The sequence below is a fragment of the Leptopilina heterotoma genome, unplaced genomic scaffold (genome assembly GCF_015476425.1).
Source record: "Leptopilina heterotoma isolate Lh14 unplaced genomic scaffold, ASM1547642v1 Lhet_480, whole genome shotgun sequence".
NCBI lineage: Eukaryota > Metazoa > Arthropoda > Insecta > Hymenoptera > Figitidae > Leptopilina > Leptopilina heterotoma.
Window position 1 is genome coordinate 181940 of NW_025111103.1, and position 25628 is coordinate 207567.

Genomic DNA, 25628 nt, shown 5'->3' on the forward strand with positions numbered 1-25628 from the left:
TAAGTAATTTTTATTGAATAAAATTTATTATGTATTATGTTGACTGTATAACAAAGATAATTATTTTTATTGAAAAATATTGTTTTCTCAGTGTTGTATTTTTAATTAATTAGAATATTTCTTTTATAAATATTAACAATTATTTTATAAATATAAATATTAATTTTTAAACAGTGGAAAATAAATTTATTTGATTAAAATAAACGATTATATTATTACTATTATTATTATTAATTAACTATAATATAATTTGAATGTTCTTTCATTCTTTCATTCATTCACTTTTTCTGTCCCTTACACTCTGAAGTTGTCTTTTGTTTATACTTTTGTTTTTTGTTAACTTTAGATAGATTGTATATTATATTATTATGTTAGAATTATTTTTATTTTATAATTAATTCAAAATTGAAATGACAAATGGAAATCTTCAGAATTTTTTTCACTTCTTTTCATTAAAAGACTAAAATTTTATTAAATATTACGTTTTGTCAAATTGAAATTATGCAGATTTTTGTTCTTTACTTCTAAACAAAATTAAAAAATTGTTAAACAATTGTGATTAAGAAATAGAAAATTAAATTATTTTGCATTAATTTTCTTTATGAATCACAATTTTTTTAACAAAATTATTATTTTGTTTTAGAAAAAGAAGTAAAATATTTGCACAATTCCTATTTTTAATCTTATTTTTGGAACAGGATTTCTAATAATTAAACATGACGGAGAAATAAAATCATTATTTTATATCATAAGAATATTGTTACTGTAACTTCATCAACATTATTTTCATCTTTTTAATTCAATTATTATTTTCCAGAATTTTAAATTATTTTTTATGAAAATAATAATTGAATTCCTTAAAAAAAACTTTATTATTTATTTAATATTTAATAAATTTTTATTATTTATGAAAAAAATTAAATGTTTGCATACCATTTTATTAAATTTTTTTAAATAATTGAATACTTTTTGGGAAATTTTATTAAAATAATAGATGTTGAAAATCATTGAAATTAGAATAAAAATGCATTTTATTTTTGAAAATAATTGAAATTAGGACAAGAATTTTTTTTACATTTATGAAAATAATTGAACTTTGGAGAAGAATTTTGTTGTTTATTATAAAGATAATTGGGATTTTTACGAGAATTTTTTTCAAATTTTGAACATAGTTGAATTTTATAAGAATTTTTTTTTTTTTAAATAATTGAATTTTTGCAATTATTTGTAATTTCTCCAAAATTGAATTTTTTTTTAGTGTTTTCAACAAAAATTTAAACTAGAAAATTTTTTAATTCTATGATTTTTAAAATTGCTAATTTTATTTAAAAATAAAAATAAAAGTAAAAATTTTATAATTTGTTTTTAAGGTAAAATTATTTTTCTTGCAAAAAACTAAGAGACAGTATTTAAGGGATGAATTTTCATTTAGAAAGTTTTTGACTAATTAAATGTAGCAGAAAGCAGAACATTTTATAGATCATTTTGAAAATTAAGTTCGTGTTGCCTCGAGTAAATTCGTGGCATTTGCCCTGGGTTAGAAAATAAGGAACACGTTTTTGTGCTTTCAAAATGTGCAATGTGTGTATATATATTTGTTGGAAGAAAACTTTTGATACTCTATTCACTGCAGTAACAAAACCTGACAGTCTGAGAGAGAGCGAGAGAGAGAGAGAGAGAGAGAGAGAGAGTACAAAACAAAGTAACTGGATAACCAATAATAACTATTTTCCGTGGACATCTCTCTGTGAAGCTTGAATTTCTCTCAATTTCATTCTTTTTTCTATTTTTTTTTTTTTTTGTTTTTTTGTTTTTGAGAAAATAAAGGAGAATTAAATCGAGTGAAAAAAAGTAAACAATGGAATATAAAGTCAATCAGAAGCAGAAAAATTTTGACACATCGCATTACAGGTTCTAACATTTTTCTGAATTTTTGCAAAAAGAAATCTTAAACTATAAGAAATTAATAATTACCAAGTAATAATTAATAATTACCAAATAATAATTAATAATGACCAAATAGTAATTTGTAATTACCAAATATTAATTAATAATTATCAAATAATAATTAATTGTTACTAAATAGTAATTAATTATTACCAAATAGTAACTAATAATTATCAAATAATAATAAAATAATTAATTAATTAACTAATTAATTAACACAGTTTTCTTGAACGTGCCAAACTGATATTTAAGTAGATCAAATATTGATGCCAAATATTTGAATCAATTTTTTACTTGAACCACATTTTAGGTATCAATTCGTTGCAATTTGATAGGTACTTTTATGTTAACAGTGAAAATGTAATAATATATTTAAACAATTAAATGCACATTCAAATAAAATTAAATGAATTAAATTTCTTATACAGACGAAAGTTGGAAAAATAATCATCAACATGGAGTAGAAATTAAAAAATTATGAAACACTTTGTCCCACTATTTATTAATGAAAAAATTTTTAAAGCACAATTATTAATTTATTATGCATGCACAAAATATTTCTGTCAATTACTTTTCTATTCAACAGTTATTAAGAAATTCTTTTATTATTCTTGACAATATATTTTTAGACGAGAATTCAGAAAATAATAGACACCCTGAAATTTATTTACTTGATGAATCATAGCACGCAACGCATGATTATCATATTATACATATTTATATAAAAAAATATGAATATTTATAAAGATATATAAAAGTTTTCGAAATCATACGCATATAGGAAAATACACGTATGAAATAGTTTGTTTTTTATTTTAATTTTCATTTTCAAAGAATCAGTAAAAAGATTTAAAGATTTGGCCTATCTTATATTGTAATCATGTGAGTTCTTTTATAAACAGATAACAAAATATTCAAAGATAAGTTTATCAAGATGAATTATCTTCCGCAATGAATCTTGTGAAATACGTACAGTTTCCTAATTATGTGTATATTCTATATTTTTTTCGTAAATTTTTAAACTATTACTGTTTTGTTCTGCAAATGGAAAAATTTTAGAAATTCAAAGGGAAAATATTGGAAATTAAAGGGAAAAATTTTCATTTAACATCGAAATTAAATCTGTTTAAGATATCAAAGTAAAATCGAATGATTTTGCAAAATAAATAGAAAAACACATTTTTTAAAGATATCAAGACAAAATAGAAAGATTTTGAAAATTAAAAGAAAAAAATTACTAGAGATATCGAAAGGATCTGAAATAAATAGAAATTTTCTTTTTTTAATTTTCAAAACAAAATAGAAAGATTTTGAAAATTAACAGAAAAAAATTATTAGAGATATTAAAAGGTTTCGAAAATAAATGTAAAAAAAAAAAATTCAAAGATATCAAAACAAAATAGAAAGATTTTGATTATTAAAAGAAAAAAACTATTACAAATATCGAAACAAAATTAATTTTTTTACATGGAAAGAAAATGAATATTCAATTTTATAAAAGTATTTTCTATATTAAAATCTTTTTTTAATTTGTACTAAGAAATATTTTCACTAATAAATTATTTTATTATCTTTTTTTAATCTACTAAAAAGTAATTTATTAAATAAATTGTTTTCATATCTTTTTCTAAAATCTTTGTCTAAAATCATTTTTAGAATCTTTTCCTAAAATTTTGTTTTTAGAATTTTTTGTACTATCTTTTTGATTTAAAAATTCATTTTTTCTTCCCAAAGATTTAAATAGAACTCGGGCTGAATTTAGAAATGAAAAATAGTATCAAAAGTGTTATAAAATGTTCGTAATAGTTGCAAATAGTCGCAAATTAAAATGCAAGATTTTGCTTTCGAAAAATGTTGTGTATAAAAAATAAATTGATCTTAATTTTTTTATACATCCGGTAGCAATATTTCAAAAAGAATTTTAATTTTATTTTATAATTTTTCATGATCGAAGTAATTCTTTATTTTCCAAGATAAAAATAATTGTTTATTTTCTAATATTTTCCATGATCGAAATATTTTTTTTTCTAATTTTCCACATGATTGAAATAATTTTTCATTTTCTAATTTTCCATGACCGAAGTAGTTTTTTATTTTCTAATTTTCCGCATATGATTGTAATAATTTTTATTCATTTTAAAATTATTTTCTAATTTTCAATGATCGAAATAATTTTTTTTATTATTTTCCGAATGATTGAAATAATTTTTATTCATTTTAAAATTATTTATCGAAATAATTTTATATTTCCTAATTTTCCATGATCAAAGTAATTTTCTATTTTCTTATTTTCCTCATGATTGAAATAATTTTTATTCATTTTGAAATTATTTTCCAATTTTCAATGATCGAAGTAATTTTTCATTTTCCAAGGTCAAAATAATTTTTTATTTTCTAATTTTCCATAATCAAAGTAATTTTTTATTTTCCAAGATCGAAATAATTTTATATTTTCTAATTTTCCATGATCGAAGTAATTTTCTAATTTTCTAATTTTCCACCACGTATATATATGATCGTAATAATTTTAAAAAAATTACAACACACACTTTATATATATGAGAATATTATTTTCAGTTGACAGCATTCCTGTCACGGGAAACGTGTATTAAATTTTCTAAATAAAAAAGTAATAATGAAATTCAAATGGCGGTGAAAAATGCTTGACGAAAAGTTTTTAAAAAATATTTTAAATAAAAAGAAGAAAATAATGCCAAAAAAAAAGAGAAGAAAATTAAAAAAAAACTTGAGGCTTGATTGGCCTTTTGTTTTCTGCAGGAGAAACGAGATTTTTTACAATTCGTTGATTTCCCTGGGAAAATTTTCAAGCGTATATAATCTGCACATAAGATTGAAAATTGTCCGCTTTCACACCATGTTGATTCTTGTATATATGGGTGATTCTCCGCGTAGCGCACGATTTGGTTTATGAAATTTAAAAAATTTTTTTTTATCGTTATGGTTATTATCAATATATTTTTTTTGAAGATAAAGGCTTTAAAAAGAAAAATCCATAGCGGGCCGGAAAAATTATTTATAATTTTTGTTGTAAACAAGTGTAGTAATTAACTAATTCACTGTTTCGACAGATTCTGTCAAAAAAAATTTTGCGGTAATTTAAACAATATTATAGCGTAAATCTCATTTAAAAATTATTATTTTGGTAATTTATGGAAACTTTTGGAAATTTATGGAAATTTTCGCGATAATTTCATAAAAATATGTAAAATTTAAATTATTATTAAAAATTTGGATTTTGGTAATTTATCGAAATTTTTGCGGTAATTTATGGAAATTTATAAGGTAATTTATGGCAATTTGTAAGGTAATTTAAAGAAATTTTGTCGGTAATTTTTAAAAATATGCAAAGTAGAAATCACAATTGAAAATTTTTATTTCGGTAATTTATGGAAATTTTTGCGGTAATTTATAAAAATTTCCGTGGTAATTTATGGAAATTTATTTAAGTAATTTATGGTAAACTTTCCTGAGCTATAGGTTTTTTTTTATTCCTTATATATGAAATGAATTTTTTTTTTTTAATTTTTTTTATTCAACTGTACTAAAGTAGACGATACTAAAATGTCAATAATAATTGTATTTATTATTGCATATTACTAAAATTATTAACTTTTTTTTCAAAACTTCCTGTGGGGACAGGTAAAATTTTGACGTTTTTAGCCTTAAAACCGCTTATTTATGAAAAATTATAATATTAGATACAAAAGTAATTATTGGTTTTTGTTTCTAAACATATAGATAACCTTTTCACGTTGGAATTGTAAAAATATATGAAAATTATTTATTATTTTTCCATTACAACATGAAAAAAACCAAGTTCTGCACAGAAGAAAATATGTGTTAAATTTGTTGCGTGTACTTTTCAGACTGTGTTGTTTTAACATAATTTTTGTGTTATTTTAACCCCATTAAAAATGTATATTAATTTAACACCCTCTGGTGTTAATTTAACACACTCTAGTGTTATTTTAACACCGATGAAGTGTTAAAATCACACAGTGTCGGTTAAAAATGTTGCGTGTTGTTTTAACACTACTTTTAGTGTTAAAATAACACTTCTTTTTTCCTGTGATGCGCTACGCGGAGAATCACCCATATATATATATATATATATATATATATATATATATATATATATATATATATATATATATATATCCATATAAAATGAACGTGTCAGTTATATAGCACGGAAACCAGGAATATTATTGACTTGTTGGATTTTGCATGATCCAAATTGCAGCCAAATATTCTCCATGTTTCCCTTAACGAATGTAGCTGATGTCAATCGTCATTATAATTAACGGTAGTATTTTCCAGAAGTGTACATATATATATATATATATATATGTACACATATGTGTGACTTGTTCCGTATCGCGCAGCAATGTTCAGGTAGACAAATTACTAACACTGCATGATTGATTATCGCGTTGTTTATCACAAACAATTCATGTGTGGTCCATTTTCATGCGCGCACACACTATAATCCTCCAGAGTCTGATCATGAACCAGACGATAAAACTTGTCTATAAAATGTTCAGACAGTTATCCGTCACGTTGTAGATCAAAGTTTCAATGTTTTCTTTCTTTTTTTTTTTTTATTTTTGTTTATATTCTATCTCAAGATATCGAATTTATAATATTTTATTTTATCCATTTTATCCATACAGAAAATATTCAGTCGTTAATTTATTTTCCTATATTACGACTTTGATATGGGTGATTTTTCTGAAAGTTCTACTTTTGAATTTTGAATTTATTTTCTTTTTGAAATCATATAATTTATTTTATTGAAACTACTTTAATTCGTACTCAAGGGTTTGAATTTAATTTGCGCAAAAATAATTCTTCTTTCTTGTTTGAAGAAAATTTTCTTCAAAAAGGACAGAAAAATATTATTTTTGCGCAAATTAAATTTTTCTTGCTTCATTTTATTATTTTTAATAACAATTAGCACGCTTACTACGCGCGCGGCTGACTGTTTACTCACTTTTTTAAATAAAATTAGCAATTTCAAAAATAATGAAACGTAAAAATTTGTAATTAAATTTTTTTTTTATAAAAATAAAATTAAAATTAAAATATATACTTTTAATATTATTATAATTATAATAATGATATATTCTGACGTAGGGAATGCAGGGAAAAGTCAGGAATTTTTATTAAAAGTACTGAAAAAAATTAAATTTTTAGAATTCATAAGAAAATTCTGAATTTTAGTATTTTTTTTTGTTTGCCTCATAAACTATAAAATTAGAAATTACCACGATTTCTAATATAAAACCTTCAATTTTTTCAATTTCTGAGAAAAATTTCTTTTTAAATATATAAATAACTTCAATTTTAAACAACTATCATAAAATAAATAAATTATTTAATAAATAATTTTACATAAATATTTCAAAATTAATTCAATTTTAAAAGAGTTGCGTTTACAATTCTCATAAATAAATTAACTTCAAACGGTTTCAATTTGAAATTTGATAAAATTTCAATGTTGAATGAATTTAATTAGAAATTTTAATGAACTTAGATTTTTAAAAAATTTTAATAATTCATAATCTTCTAAAATTAGTTAAATTTTTCAATATATCTATTTAATTAATTATTAAAAATAATGGATTTATAGAAGAATTTTTGTTGTAAACACTAAAAAAATTTAAGTTTGAAGAAGTTACAAATGATTGCAGAAATTCAATTATTTTCAAAATTAATAAAATTCTTATTACAAAATTCAATTATGTTCAAAATTTACCAAGAATTTTATGAAAATTTTGAAAAATAATTGAATTTCGGAGAAGAATTCCATTATTTTTTAAAGATTGAAATTTTTACGAGAATTTAAAAAAAATGTTAAACATAATTTAATTTATGCGAAGAATTTTAATTACTTTTGAAAATAGTTGAATTTCTAAAATTCATTTTTAAAAATCAATTTTATTTAGAAAAATTCTATGAGAAATCAATTATTTAAAAGCAAAAATAAATAAATTTTTTAATAATTGAATATTTCTTAAAATTGAATTCTTATAAATAAATTTATTTTAAATTGTATTAAAAATAATTGAAATTCTGCGATAGGTTTTACTGTTTATGAAAATAATTGAATCCCTGTAAAAAAAAAATCTTGTATTATTTATGAAAATAATTGAATTATTGCAAAGAAATTTATAAAAATATTTATAAATAATTGAAGAACTGCGAAGAAATTGACTATTTATGAAAATAATTAAATATTTGCATAGAATTTAAAAAAAAATTGTGTTAAATAATTGAATTCTTTTAGAAAATATTATTAAAATAGTAGATATTGAAAATTATTGTATTGTTGAAAATTTTTGTAAATAATTAAAATTTATCCAAGAATTTTATTAAAATTTTGGGAAGTAATTGAATTTTGGTGAAGAAATTTATTATTTATAAAGATAATTAAAATTTTGACGAGAATTTTTCTAAATTTTTTAACATAATTGAATTTTTATAATTAATAAAAATTCAATTGATTTAAATTTAGAGAGTTTTATTGTTGCATTATTTTTTTTTTTTTTGTATGTTTCTTACCTATAGAGAAAGTATTGTTTAATTATTTTTGTATTTGTTATATTGCTGTATTATTGTATATTATATAAAGAAAAGTTATTTTTTTCTTGATTTTGTCGTTAAGAAATGTCGTTTTTATATTAAAAGAGTGAAATGTTTAATTTTCGTTCTAGAAATTTACGAAAAAGGAAACAAATGTTCATATACAGAAATGGAAATATTTTTTGATTTTACAAGATAGAAATATTAAAAGAGTGAAATGTTTAATTTTCGTTCTAGAAATTGACGAAAAAGAAAACAAATGTTCATATGCAAAAATGGAAATATTTTTTTATTTTACAAGAGACAAATATTAAAAGGGTGAAATGTTAAATTTTTGTTTTAGAAATTTACGAAACAGGAAATGAATGTTCATATGCAAAAATGGAAATATTTTTTGATTTTACAAGATAAAAATATAGAAACATAAACTAAAGATTCAATCTTTGCCTTAGTTTCATAGTCAATAGTAATTTTCCTTGTAGCGTTACACCTCATGACATGTGTGTATATGACTCCACTTGGGAAATCTACAGGAAACACCATTTCTCCAAGATTCCTCGACACACTTTTTTTTTTACTAAAATTTTCTCATCTCACAAACACTTTCCTTTTTTTCATAACGCGAACAAACTTTGTGAAATAATATATATGTGGGTGATTTTTCTCAAACTACTTTTGTACTATACTTTAATTTTTCAATTTATTTTGTTCACAGTTTTTCTAAGGATATTAAATTGAGACAAGAAACGAATTTTTTTTTGTCTCAATTTCATATCCTTAGAAAAACTGTGATTGCAAATATTTTTACTCAGAGAAACAAATACGAAGTTTTTTTTGTCTTAATTTCATAAATTTAGAAAAATTATTGTGTTTGCAAATATTTTTGCGCAGAGAAACAAATACGAAGATTTTTTCTCAATTTCATATAAAGTTAGAAAAATTGTGTTTTGCAAATATTTTTGCGCAGAGAAACAAAAAGAAAAAAAACTAAAAGACTTTTTTTTACTAAAAAGTAATTTAATTTAATTTAATTAAACGAATTAAAAAAAAGTACAAAAAAAAAATTAAAAAAAAAAAAAAAAAAAAAAAAAAATTTTAAATTAAAAAAAGTACAATAAGTATAGTAAAAATCGTCATTATTTTCGGTGTTTGTTTCGTTATGCAAAAAAAAAAAAAATTTTTTGCTCGATTATAAATGTATAATTTGCAGAGTAATCGATTAGACATTCGACGAGATCATCAAACAGCGGATAGACCACGTAAAGGGACATTCATTGAAAGGAGTCAACTTAAATACGCTCGTAGATTGGTGGTAAAATTGGGAAGCGCTGTAATTACAAGGGAAGATGAGCATGGACTTGCTTTAGGTCGTTTGGCGTCCATTGTGGAACAAGTGGCGGAATGTCAAATTGAGGGTAGAGAATGCATCATGGTGACAAGTGGCGCTGTGGCTTTTGGGAAACAGAAATTACATCAGGAACTCTTAATGTCACTTTCGATGCGAGAAACACTGAGTCCCGCTGACCATTCACGAGAATTTGCAGGTAGAACATTCATATCTAATTTACAAAATAAATGCCAAAAATATTTTCTTCAAAAATAAATAGAAATTTTTTTAAAAATAGATGTTAATTTTATATTATTTAATAAAAATAAAAAATGGAAAACTATTTTAGAAAATTTTTAACTTTATATTTGGAAACCATTCGAAAAAGATTTAATATTTGTTCCTATATTGAACAGAATAGGATAAAAAATTTATTTGGATTTATTTCGAACTCGTGGATTTTTATTTAATTTGGAGTTAAATCAACTCTAAAGGGGAGTGAATTTAACTCTATTGCTTTACACCAAGACATCATGGGAGTAAAAAAATAATTAACACACTTTTAAAATATGAAAAATCGGAGAAATATAACTGTAAATTAATTAATTAAAGTATTATTAATTAATTTATTACTAAAATATTAACAAACTAGCAAGAAATTTATTTTAATATTATTTAATATTTATTTAATATTCCATTTCTTATTATTTTGTAAATTAAAAAATTTTATATTTTAAAGAATAAACATCAATTTATGAATGATTACAAATTTAAAATTTAAAGAATTCACTGATTAATTACAAAATATTGAATATTCTTGTTTATTATTATTATTGAAAAAATGTAATAAAATTTGTCGCAAGAATTTCACTATTCTCATAAATAGTAAAATTCTTCACAAGAATTAAATTATTTTCAATAGAATTTTAATAAAATTTCTTGAAAGAATACAATTATTTTCAAAAATAGTAATTAAATTTGATTATTTTCAACAATTTTTATGAATTTTTTTTTTAAATCATTATTTTCAAAATTTTTAATAAAATTCCTTAAAAAAATTAAATTATTTTCAAAAAATTAGATAAAATTCTTCGAAACGATTCAATTATATTTATAAATTGTAAAAACCTTCGCAAGAATTTAATTATTTTTATAAATATGAAAATTCTTCGCAAGAATTAAAAAATTTTCATAAATAATAAAATTCTACAAAAGAATTTAATTATTTTCATAAATTTCTCGAAAGAATACAAATATATTTTTTGAAATATTATTTAAATTCAATTATTTTTAAGAGTTTTATTGAAAATTCAATTATTTTCAGCAAAATTCTAATATAAAATTCTTTGAAACAATTCAATTATTTTTATCAATTGTAAAATTCTTGTCAAGAATTTAATTATTTTTATAAATTGTAAAATTCTTGTGAAGAATTCAATTATTTTTGTAAATAATAAAATTCTTCTGAGAAATTCAATTATTTTCAGATACAATTTTAATTAAATTTCTGGGAAAAAATTCAATTATATTCAAGATAATTTTAATGAAATTTCTCTAACAGGCTTCAATTATTTTCAAAATATTCAATTAAAATTATTTCTAAAGACTACATTATTTTTACGAAATTTAATGAAATTCTTTTTAGAAAAATGTAATTATTTGCAAAAACTCTAATAAATTTGTTTAAAAGAATTTAATTTTCTATGAATAATTTTAATATAATTGAATAGAAAAATTGTTAATTACAATTAATAATAAACACGATTTTTTTAAAAACTTAAAGAAATTCTTATTAATATTCAATTATTTTCAATATTTTTCAGTAAATTTATTAAAAAAAATTTATTTTCAATTCTATTTTAATTACATTTTTTCGATAAAATTCAATTATTGAAAAAATGTTAATAAAATTCTTGAAAAGAATTCAATTATTTTCAAATTTTTTTTATAAATACTTTACAAGAATTCATTGATTTTCAGTACATCGACAATTTGATTGTTTCTGAAAGTAATTGAATTCTTAAATAAAATTTTATTAAAACTTTTTTAAATAATTGAATTTCTGAGAAAAAATTTTTTATTTCTACAAATAATTGAATTTTTGCAAAATTTTAAAAAATAAGTCCTAAATTTTTTAGAAGAATTTTATTAAAATTATATTTAAAATAATTGGATTTCTATGAAAAATTGAAAATTTATTGATATTATTATTTAAGAAAACTTCTTGAAGAATTTAAAAAAAATAATTTAATTTTCCCTGGAATTCAATTAAAATTGTATTTAAAATAATTGAATTCCATCGAAAATTTCATTATTTTGAAAAATAATTGAATTCTTGAATTGGATTTTATTAAAAGTTTTTTAAATAATTGAACTCCTTTGAAAAATTGAATTATTTTTTTTAAATAATTGAATTTTCTCTGAGAATTTTTACAAGATTTTTCAAAATAATTGAAATTTATGAAGAAATTAATTAAAACTGTATTGAAATTAAGTTAAATAAGAATTTCATTATTTTTAAAAATAATTGAATTTCCTCAGAGAATTTTTACAAGATTTTCAAAAATAATTGAAATTTTTGAAGAAATTAATTAAAATTGTATAGAAAATAAGTGAAATCCTCATAAGAATTTTATAATTTACATAAGAATAATTGAATTTTTTATGAAGATTTTTATTATTTAGGTATAAATTGACTAAAGAATTTTATTACAATTATTGAAAATAAATTGAATTCTTCATAAAATTCAATAATTCAATGATTTTCAGTACATTAATTTTAAAATTGAAAACATTTGAAAAGAAAAATTATTTAAAAAGTATTAAATTATACTTTAAAATTTTAATTAAACTTTAGTTAAGAGTAATTAAATATTGATTAATTAATTATTATTATTTTAAATTAATTGTTTAAATTAATTTTATTAATTGTATTATAATTAAATTAATTAATATAATTAATTAAAAAAAATGAAATAACATCTTGTAATAATTAATATACATGCATAGTTAATTTCTGCTTGTCGAATCCAACAAATATATGTAAATATAATATATATATGTTTGTAGGAAACTAGCATACATTATTAGAATCTGATGCATTACTTGCAATCCCTGCTCTTGTCGTCATTTATTATTACTATAATACAGTATCTCGTGATCCGAGTGACATTATCATTGGTATTTCATGAATCAAATCGAGTCTATGCAGAAATGTGGGAATTGGATATTGCCCGCGCGCGAAGTCTCATAACAAAATACATATATATAGATGTACATACGCACGTAATCGAGATATAAATTTCCATAAAACAAACTCTCTATATATGTAAAACTAATTAATCTTCAAAAAAAAAAAAAATATAACTGAATTTTTTTTTCTTGTTATTTTTTATCAAAGGCGAAAAAAAATTGTTTTTACAAAAAAAAGCTGGAAATTAAAATAAAAGTGAAAAATTATTATTGAAACAATAAAAATCACTTTTTAAATTGTCTGTGGAACAATTGCCGATTAAACTCTTTGAGTAAAACACAAAAGAATAATAATCCTATTTTTACTTTTTTTAATGTTATTTTTTTTTATTGCCCTATTTTAATAATCCTATTTTATCGTATTTTGTTTTCCTTTTTTATTTTTATTTCTATTTTATTCTATTTTAGCCTATTCTTCATCCCATTTCATTCTATTCTTTATACCATTTTAGCCTATTCTTTATCCCATTTTATCCTATTTTTTATCCTAATTTAATAATTTTATTCTTTTTTTTATTTTTTATCTTGATTTTTATTTTCAAAGTTGCTACTAAAAATAATAAATAACTAAGTAATTAATTATTTTGACAATTATTAACAACGTCAACTATTTGATTGGTAAAAAAAATAGTAGAGAATGAAGCAAAAAATTTTAACTTTTTTTATTGTTCACTATTTTTTTAAACTAAATTAAATTAAGTGGTAAATGAAAATTTTAACAAGCTAACCACTAGCAAGACAAATAAAAGAATAATGAAAAAATAGTTTATTTATTTATTCTATTTTTCACTCCGTTTATAATTGAATAAATGAGTAAATAAATTAAAAAATATTATTGTAAATAAATAATAATATAAATAAAATAAATCGGTTTGCCCGTCTATTATTAAATAAACAAATAAATAAAAAATTATTATTGAAAATAAATACTAACATAAATAAAAAAAAACTAAAATATACCATATTAATAATTTAAATAAATATAAATATTACCAAATTGACATTATTTTCAAAAATTCAGTTACTTTTAGCGAATTCAGAATAAGAGAGCAAAAGTATTAAAATAATAATAAACTCCAAGTGTAAATGGAAAACTAAATCTATTATTATAAATTTAAAATCTAACCAAGCAAATTTTGTAAACTCTGTTCGACATTCAATTATTTTAGATTCAGTTATTTTATAATCATATATTTATACTCGACTCTGTTTAATAACGAATAGAGAGTGATTCAATCATTGAAGAACGAGAATTATTTAAATGATATTTTAAAAATAGTATTTTACCCCTTTTTGTGTTATTGTAAAGTCTGCGTCATACTCTATATTATATATTTTTAATTCAATTTTCACTATAAAACAGAATACATTTCATTTTTATCAGCTCTCAAGAGTAGCCAGAGGCAAAAATAAATCATGCTCTACACATATAATATTTTTATGTATATAGAACATCTAGGAAAGTGTGATAGAAAAAAAACACACTTGAAATTTTATAGCCTCCTAATATGTATTTGATTTAAAGGGAATGAAATTTATCTATCATAAATTTTGCTCATATAAAAAGTATAATACCTGTTTTTAGAAACTGATACTATAAAACGATTCACGTTTACCTGAGTGTTTATTGTTTTTTCTAATACTTCCATTTATGCCAAGATTTAATTTCTTTTTTAAACCTTTCCTCGTTTTTATTTGAATCTGAAAATTACACTTTTTGAAAATTGGATTCAAACAAAATTTTTATTTAAATTTTCAGATCAATTTCGGGTATGAAAATTGCGAACAAAAATTTATTTGTTTATTGTTTTTCTTTAGTTTAATTTTTAAGAGCAATTTTTTCTCCTTTTTCTGTTTAATTAGGTAAATGAACAAATTGATGAAAAAAATTCTACACGAATTTTTCTATTAAAAATAAAAATAATTATTGCGTTTATAAAACTGGACAATTTTTTAAATCGTTTTTTATGAGAAAATAAAAATAATTAATTATTGCGTTTATAAAACTAGACAATTATTGAAATCGTTTTTTATGTGAAAATAAAAATAAATAATTATTGTTTATCAAAAATTAAAATAGACAATTTTAGAAATTTCTTTTTATGGAAAAATAAAAAAATCCCGTCTTATTAAATATTAAATTATTGCTAATAAAAATAGATTATTTTTGAAATCGCTTTTTATGACAAAATAAAAATAAAAGCCTGCCTTATTAAATATTAAATTATTATTTACAAAAATAAATAATTATTCCTTATAAAAAAAGACAATTTTTGAAATCTCTTTTTATGACAAAATCAAAAAAAGAAAAAAAATTCCGCCTTCTCTCTTAATCTTTTCTTCTTTAAGACAGAATAAGTTTTTTTCTTCTCTTTTCACCCCTCCTGCTATTCACGAGTTTTAAATACAGGACTCGTTGAGACTGTTTACTATCTGGCATTTTTTTTTTCTTTTTTCTCTTTTTTTTTGTCCTTTTGTCATGAAATAAGGATCTCACAAGCCCTTAACTTTTGTTAAACATAAAAGGAAGTATTAAAAGTTTTCTCTCAAAATATCAAGAAAAGAAAAAGATATCTGTTTATCTATTTGCAAAACGTGAAGGTTGGCAAAGGGAAAAAAAATAAAAAAAAAATAGACGTGTGGAAAGTTATATTTTTCTTGAGAAAAATTGACAACTATAGAAATATTACTGTTTGCATTGTTACATACAACATGGATAATAATAACAATTGAAGGGAAACTTTTTTATGGAAAAAAATTTTTCTTGAAATTTATTCTTTATATATTTTTATATAAATAAAAAAGTATTTAAATAAATTTTATTGCATATTTTTATTTATTATGGACTTTTTTCTTTAGTTTCTCGCTTTTGTTTTCGTCGAGGTTTTCGTTTAGTAACTTATTTTATTCAAATGGGGCTAATTTAATTTTAATTTAAGAACAAAATTTATTCAAAACTATTTTATTCAAATTTTATTTTTTTTCTATTTATCTTTTTAATTTTTATTTTTGAAATAAAAATATTTTATTTTTTATATTTTGTGTTATTTATTATTTATATTGTTATTGTTAATATAATAAAAATAATAATAATAATAATAATAATAATACCTAATAATAATAATAATTTGAAAAATTCTGGGAAAATTCAAAATAATAATAATAATTTTAAACATTTAAAAAAAAACATTTTGTTACTTTTTTCAAGTGTATAATAAAAAATTTAAACGACAGTATTTTAAATCGAGTGTGTTAATAAATTTAAGTAATTTCCTGTCACACATGATGAAATTCACATCAAATGAAATGAAATTATGTCTCGATTATAATTTATTATTTCTAAACGAACATTATATTTCGAATGCATCAAACATGTTAACAATGAAATTGAAATGTAATACCAATTTGAAGAATTTAAATGAATGTGATTCGAATAGATAATTTCCAATTTGATCATTAAAATGTAAGTGGTCAACCGCATTCAGGAAATATTGGACACATTTTCCCTTTTCACTATAATACGTTTAAATTGTTAAAAAAAAATGTAATCATAAATTACTAAAGTTTCTCCTGAATTTTCGATTTCGTAAATCAAATATTCTACAATATTCTAGTAATTAGACGAAAATATTTTTTTTTGCATTTTAATTATTATTATATTTCGCTTTTAATTATTATTATTACAAATATTGTCAAATAAAAAAATAAATAAACATAAATTATATATGTAATAATGGTAATTATAATAATTAATAAAAAGAGAATAGAATGGAAAATAGAAAAAAAATAGAGAGCGTATTTTTAAATTAGAATTATAATAATTAATAAAAAAAATATGGAAAGAGAGTAGAATAGAGAATAGAAAAATATAGAAAGCGTATTTTTAAACTCTAGAATTACAATAATTACTAAAAAAAAAAAATATAGAAAGAGAGTAGGATTAAAAATAGAAAAAAATAGAGAGCGTGTTTTTAAATTAGAATTAGAATTAATTAAGAAAAGAAAGAAAATAGAATAAAGAATAGAAAAAAGGAGAGAGCGTACTTTTAAATTGGAATTATAATAATTAATAAAAAAATATAAAAATAAAATAAAATAAAGAATAGAAAAAAAGAGATCAAAATTTTAATTTATAATTATAATAATTAAAAATATTTTTAAAAAATATAAAAAGAGAATAGAATAGAGAATAGAAGAAAAATTAATAAGAGTGTATTTTTAATCCCTATTATTTAACATATATTCTTTTTATTCAAGCTTCTGTTAAGATAAATAAACACTAATTAGATTTTACTAATCAGTTTATAGTATATTATGAATTCACATTTAGAAACGAAATTTTCGTACAATAATAATAATAGGTGAATAGGATTTTATACTTTTGTATTCTTGTATAAATTTGTTAGAGGTTGAAACTACACAGTTTGATTGCCATCCAATTATATTATCTAATTTCCATTTATACTTTGGTGACAGAAAATACCATCGTGTTCGCCAATAATTGCACGTCATAACCAATTTAAGCAAAATTCATTTTTCCATTTTATCAAGTGGAAACGATTCACTTTAAATTTATCCAAATGAAAATTTCATTATATTTCAATTATATGGCAAAATTTTTAATTTGCATTACACTTAAGTTATCTCTTGCAATGAATTTTTAATTTTAGAAATTTTAAGTATTGAAATATTTTGGAAATTATTTTAGTTATATTACTATATTTTTTTAATTATTAGTAAATATTGGACAAACAAAAAGTATCCATAAATACTTTTCACTGTGAAAGAAAAGAAAATCGAAACAATTAAATTAAAATTCGAAACGTAAATTTTTAATTTTAAATAATTTTTTTTAGTTTGATGCAAGAAAAAACTGGAATCAAAATTTAAATTCAGAACTGAAATTTTTAATTTTAATTACTTTATTCATTGTCTACTATAATAATACTTTTTAGACTTTTTGACCAAAGAAGATGAAAAAAGAATTGAACGCAATTTAAATAAAGTGAAATAAAATCCCCAAATGATTGAAACGATGAAAAAAAATTACAATTTCCAGGAAAAATAGCGTGTTAAATTTCTTGCAATGTTGTATATATAGTTTGAATAAATCACAAAAGCTCGACCGCATTCGTATCAAGATTTTCAATTCAAAGTTTTATCGCTGTGAAAACTTGTCCTCACTAGCAAACAAACTTGCAATAAACAACTTTTCCCAAGAAATTTAAATTAACATTTTCCAGGCAAGTTACTTTCTGAAATACAATTATTGGCAAACTGTCAGAAACAATTTGTTTCATTCTTCTTTTTTGTCTTAATTTTTTTTTTATTTCCGCCAATGAATATATTACAGCATAATAATTATCAATTTTTGTCAATTTTTTTAATCAACATTTTTCATTTTTTTAATCAATTTTTAATTCTTTCAAACAATTTTTAATTAATATCTGGGTTATGAAAATTAATTTAATTCACAATTAATAAAAAGTAACCACAGCCGATAATCAGCAGAAGATAAAAAAATATTTTTGAGCGAACTGTACCTTTTTTTATTAACAATTGACAATAAAAAAATTATTTGTTGGTCCTAAACTATGACTAGACCAATTCCAATTAATATCTGGGTCATGAAAATTAATTTAGGTCACAATTAATAAAAAGTAACCACAGCCGATAATCAGCAGAAGATGAAAAAATACATTTAAATTGGAACTGTAGGTTTTGTTTATTAACAATTGTAAATGCAAAAATTATTTGTTGGTCCTAAACTATGACTAGACCAATTTAAATAAATATCTGGGTCATGAAAATTAATTTAATTCACAGTTAATAAAAAGTAACCACAGCCGATAATCAGCAGAAGATGAAAAAATATTTTTGAGCGAACTTTTTTTTTTTTTTATTAACAATTGTCATTAAAAAAATTTATCCAAATTATTTGTTGGTCCTAAACTATGACTAGACCAATTCCAATTAATATCTTGGTCATGAAAAATAATTTAGGTCACAATTACTAAAAAGTAACCACAGCCGATAATCAGCAGAAGATGAAAAAATATTTTTGAGAAAACTTTATCTTTTGTTTATTAACAATTGTTAATAAAATTATTTATTTAATAAATATTAATTTCTGTTAATTTAGTAAAGTTTACTAATAAACAGTAATTTTTACTACTTGATTAGTAAAATTTGCTAATTTAAAAGCAAAAAGTCAGTCACTTATTTAAATTAGTAAACGTTTTTACTAATGAATTAGTAGAAACTACTATTTATTAGTAAATTTTACTGATAAATATTAATTTCTATTAATTTATTAGTCAAATTTACTAATTCAAATGCAAACAGTTAGTCAGTGATTCAAATTATTAAAATTAATTTATTAATTAATTAATTACTAATTAGAATTTAGAGAGCAAATACATTAAAAGAAATTTGAAGTAAATTCAAATAAATCCAAATAAATTTTGAGTGAATAATTTATTTTTTTTTGTTAATATTTGAGAAGCGAGCGTTTTATAAAAAAATTGCATTGTCCATAAATTTATTTTCTACTCCAAAAAAAAAAAAAAAAAAAAAAAAAACAGGAAATCTCCTAGAGCCAAGAGCAGCGGCTGCAGTTGGTCAATCGGGTCTAATGTCCCTTTATGACGCAATGTTCGCACAATATGGAGTGAAATTGGCTCAGGTTTTGGTGACAAAGCCCGATTTTTATAATGAGGAGACGAGGAAAAATCTATTCAGCACACTGAGTGAATTAATAAGTTTGAATATTGTGCCAATAATAAATACAAATGACGCGGTGTCGCCACCGCCGCAAGTCGACGAGGAGGTTTCTGGGGGTGGCGGACGACGTGGCATTTCCATCAAAGACAATGATTCATTGGCGGCAATGCTTGCCGCTGAAGTTCAAGCTGACCTCCTAATTCTCATGAGCGATGTGGATGGAATTTATAATTTACCACCTTGGCAGGACGGAGCAAGGATGCTGCACACGTTCACGTCCGATTTGCGCGGTACCATTAAGTTTGGGCAAAAATCCAAAGTCGGCACTGGCGGAATGGACGCAAAAGTCAACGCTGCACTTTGGGCATTGGACAGAGGTGTTTCTGTTGTTATTTGCAATGGCACTCAAGAAAAGGCCATTAAAAGTATATTGTCGGGAAGAAAAATTGGCACACTATTCACTGAATCAACGACATCATCAGCGCCAGTTGAGGTTGTCGCCGAAAATGGTGAGATTTTCTTTCTTTATTTATTTCTTATTCCTTTATTTCAATTCAATTGCAAATATTTAATAGCTTTTCTTTCAATTCGTTGAAATTGAATTCAATTCAATTGCAAATATTTTAATTCAATTCTAATAAAATTGGAATTAATTTAATTTAATTCCATTAAAGTTGTAATTAATTTAATTCAATTCTTTTAAAATTGCAATCAATTTTATTCAATTTCATTAAAAATGCAATCAATATTATTCAATTTCATTAAAATTGCAATTAGTTATGATTCAATAAAAGTAAATTAGCAATTAATGTTAATTCAATTACATTGAATGAAAATTGTCATAAATTTAAATTGAATTACACTAAAGTTGCAATTAATTATAGTTCCAATCAATTAAAATTGCAAATAAGTTTACTTCGATTCAATCAATTACAATAGAAATGAATTTTAATTTCAATAAGTAAAAGTGCAATTAATTTAATAAAATTTCATTAAAATTGTCGTTAATTTTAAATTAATTACAACAAAATCACAATTAATTTCATACAATCCCATTAAAATTGCAATTAATATAATTTAGTTCCATTAAAAATGCAATTAATTTAATTCAATTTCATTAGTTAAACTTAGTTTAATTTCAATTAAATTTTGTTCCAGTCAATTAAAATTGCAAATAAATTTACTTCGATTCAATCAATTACAATATCAATTCCAATAAGTAAAAGTGCAATTAATTTAATAAAATTTCTTTAAAATTGCAGTCAATTTTAATTCAATCCCATTGTAATTGCAATGAATTTAATTTAGTTCCATTAAAATTGCTATTAATTTTATTTTAATTTTATGAGAACTGTAATCAATTTAATTCGATTTTATTAGAATTGCAATCAATTTAATTCAACTTCATTAGCATTGCAATCAAAGGAATTAAATTATCAATTAATGTTAACATAATTAGATTCGATCAAATTAAATTATCACTTAATGATAATTTACTTAGATTGAATTAAAATTGAAATAAATTTGAATGATTGCAATTTAATATAGTTCAAGATAATTAAAAATTCAAATAATTATATTTCAATTAAATTCAATTACAAAAGCAATTCATTAATTTTAATTCTTATTAAGTGAAAATGCAATTAATTTAATTGAATTCCAGATAAATTTTAATTAATTTAAATCAATTCCATTAAAATTGTAATTAATTTAATATAATTCAATTAAAATTGTAATTACTTTAAATGTGATTCCATTAAAATCGTAATTAATTCTAATTATAATTAATTAAAATTGCAATTAATTACAATTCAATCAAATTAAATGATCAATTAATGTTAATTTAACTAATTTCAATTATATTAAATTAGCAATTACTGTTAATTTACTTAGATTCAATTAAAACTGAAATAAATTTGAATGTTTGCAATTTAATATAGTTCAAGTTAATTGAAAATTAAAATTGTAATTACTTTAATGTGATTCCATTAAAATCGTAATTAATTCTTATTCTAGTTAATAAAAATTGCAATTAATTATAATTAAATTAAATTAAATTAACAGCTAATGTTAATTCAATTTAATTCAATTGAAATTGATATTAATTTGAATAATTGAAATTAATTTTACTCTAATTTAATTAAAATAACATTTATTTTTTTTAAATCCATTCAATTACAATTGTAATACATTTTTTATTTACTTCAATTTCATTCAATTAAAATCGCATTTCAATGTAGTACAATTGAAATCACAATTAAATTGAAAATAAATTGTCATTCAATTCAATTAAAATTGCAATTAATCTTAAACCATTTTAATTAAATATAAATGAAATTTTTATTCAATTGTAATGGATTTTGATTTTAAAATTTTTGTGAGTAGTAAAATTAAAATTTTTATAACTTAGAAGTTCAGGAAAATTTTGTTTAAGTTGTAAAAGTCAATTTTTAGTCAGACATTGAATTCGTTGAATTATTAAAAGAATGTTTTATTTGGACTTTACACTGATAATTTAATTTTAATTAAATACTTAATTTGAAAGTAATCATTTAATTGTAATTAAATATTTAATTTGAAAGTAATAATTTAATTCTAATTTCATATTTCTAGTTCTAATTAAATAAATTCTGTAATTGAACTAATAATTTTTTACATTTGAAACAAAACCCATTTGTTTCAAATAAATAAACAAATTGTTTATCTATTTTAAAAACGAAGAAAAAGATTCATATAAATGAAAATAGAATTAAGAAAAGACTAACTTTTTATTTCACTGGCTGTCCATTGATTTTCTAAAACTCTGTGGATTAATTTTTTTCAACTTTTTTGAAGAGAGGATATTATTCCACAATTATTAGTTTCGAAAAAATAGAGAAACTTTTATTAAAAAGCATAAAGAAAACTATTTGGTCAAACTGCATGTGGTATAAAACGATTCTTTAAAACTTGAAATTTCTTGTTTATATACTTGAAGAAAATAGAGAGAAAAACTTTTTTATTGAAAGTGCTTTTCTACAACTTTGATTCTAATAGAAAATTGACAATGTTAAGGAAGAACTAATTTTTTTAATTTAGACATTTTAATTTAAATTTATTAAATTTATTAAATGTATTTAATTAATTTTTAATTATTTTTAATACTTTTTTAATATTAAATTAATTTGTTACTAAAAGGTTTAATTGAACTTTAGAAAGGATTTTATTTTTAAACAACTTACTACCATAAATGATTTTATACTACTGCTATGTTACTAAACGATATGCTAATTTATTTTGTATTTTATTCCGTTTTATTGGTACTTTATTTTTATTTTAAAGCTTTTATTTTATTTATTTGTTTACAAGTTAACAATTAAACTTGTTCAATTATCGCTTGGCACCCAATAACCGAATTCTCTTTCCATTTGTGCGCACAAATTACCATGTGTCCTAATTCCTTTGTAACCAAGATTTGAATTTTGTTCAATTATCATTAGGAGGTGTGAATCACTTCGCCACTTTTCGAAATTTAGGAACTAAAATTCTTATTGAAAAAAAATAATAATAATCTCGAAGGCAATTTTTAAATTACTTAGAATTAAAATATAAAGTAGTAAATTAGAATCGAAATACAATAAAATAGTAAATTTAAAATAAAAATATTAAAATATAATACAGCATTAATAAACAATAAACAGAAGCAACAAGAAAATGGAAAAAATTGAAATACAAGAAGATTAAATTGGAAATTGATCGAATAAAGATAAATTGTAAAGAAAAAAAACTGATTGATAAGCATTTGTCTTAAATTGAAAAGTTTGTATCATATATTTTTATCTCAACTTATTTGTTCTCTTTTTTTTGTGGTCTCATATTGAATATTTGAAGTGAAAAAAAAGGGAAAATAAAATATCAATTTCCTCGAAAATATTTTCTTTTAAAGAAAAAAACTCGCTTTAAATTCCAATGCAAATACGAAATTGAACCAAAGATCCTTTCTCTCGAATCAACATCATTTCCCTTTTGGCATCTCTCGTCCACTTTAATAAGAGCACCAAATGCGACTCACTTCTGTGACTTGCACCATATAGAATTGAATTCTTCGTGTGCCAATGTGAAAGAGAACAAAATAAATTCCAATACTAGAATGATTTTTCGATAGCGACAAATGGCTTAATCGAAAATTTATTTCTGTTTTGTCATATTTTTAGCGCGAAACGAATTATTCTAATTATTTATCTCCCCTCTTTTGTACCATCAAATTTATTTTTCTTAATAATAATAATAATTAATTATTTGTTTTATTTTCCATTTGTAATTTCAAACAAACAAAAAATAGAAATTATGTGCAACAAGTAATTCATTTTGGAAATTGTCCAAATTATGGCTAATGATATAATGAAAATCTATGATAATTATTAGTCAATGATAATTACAAATGATGATAATTACAATTTGTTAGTTATTAGGAATTAATCATTGAGTAATTATCGTCAATAGTGTCGTTAAAATATTGTTGATATAAAAAATTTTTTTTTTTTAATTTCTTTTCTTTTACTACTTTTTTTAGTTTTTTTTAATAAAACAAATAACTGATCTGCAATACTAATTAAGAGAAATTAGAATTTTTAATAGCAAAAAAGTGGAAATTTTAAATTGGAAGCAAAATTTAAAATTTAAATACAAATATTTAAAATAATTTGATTTATTCTTTAATTTAAATTTAAAGAAATCTTAAATAAGAATCGATAAAGAATTAGAAATTTTTAATTAATAGTAAAATTAGAAAATTTCGTACCTAAGTAAAATTGTTTTTAGTAATAAGGGGAAAAAGTTTTGTCCCACTGAAACTTTCTTTGACTACTGATGTTGAAAATGGAAAAATTTGTCTGATCTTAAATTGACTTTCACTACTGATTTTTAAAAACTGGCACAAGTCTTATATGACATTTACTACTAAGACAAAAAAATTTTATGCAAAAATCTTTTTAACATTTGTCTGACTAAAACTGTCCTAAACTACTAATATATTAATATACAATTATTTACAATCTTGTCATAATGTAATTGTAAATTTAATCAACTTTTTAAAAATGCTTACTGGGATTTCATTATCTTGAGAAAATTTTAATTAAAATTTTTCGAAAGACTAATTCTTTTTCATAATTTCTAACTTATATTATTAAAAACTTGAATAATTATTGATAAATAAATATTTAAATACTTATTATTTATTTTTTCATAGAAAGTAAAATTTTTAATAATTATAATGTAAAAATTTTTTGAAATTTAATTATTTTTAAAAATGACAACTGTAATTCATTGAAAATTCAATTATTTTTTTCCGAATCTTAAAGAAAATTATTCAAAACTTGAATAATTTTTTAGTAAAATATTATATTAATAGATTTTTAAAATAAATATTTACACATTATTACAGTATTACAAAAGTTAAAATTTACAAAAATTTAAATATAAAATTTTTTTTACATTGTTGTTAAATTTTTTTAAATATTTAAATTTCTGGGAAAATTTTTATTATTTGTAAAAATAATTGAATTGTTGCGAAGGATTTTATAAAAATTTTTGTAAATAACTGAATTTTTTAAAACTATTTTATGTAAATTTTAAATAATAATTCAATTATTTCGAATAATTTAATTAAAATTGTCTTACAAATAATTCAATTCTTGATACGAATATTATTAAAATTTTAGAAAATAATTATTTTATAATAAAAAATAAAATAATAAAACTACGGAGGATATATTCAATTGTTTGAAATACAATT

At 20.8% G+C, this 25628-nt stretch overlaps 1 protein-coding gene across 1 annotated transcript in view; it reads left to right on the forward strand.

Moving 5' to 3' along the window:
* Positions 1–25628, forward strand: part of LOC122507618 (delta-1-pyrroline-5-carboxylate synthase) — a 36706-nt gene that overhangs the window by 1584 nt on the left and 9494 nt on the right. Inside the window, exons 2-3 of the mRNA XM_043620424.1 lie at positions 9764–10097; positions 19717–20364. Coding sequence (XP_043476359.1) covers positions 9764–10097; positions 19717–20364 — 982 coding nt within the window. The remainder of the gene's footprint in view (positions 1–9763; positions 10098–19716; positions 20365–25628) is intronic.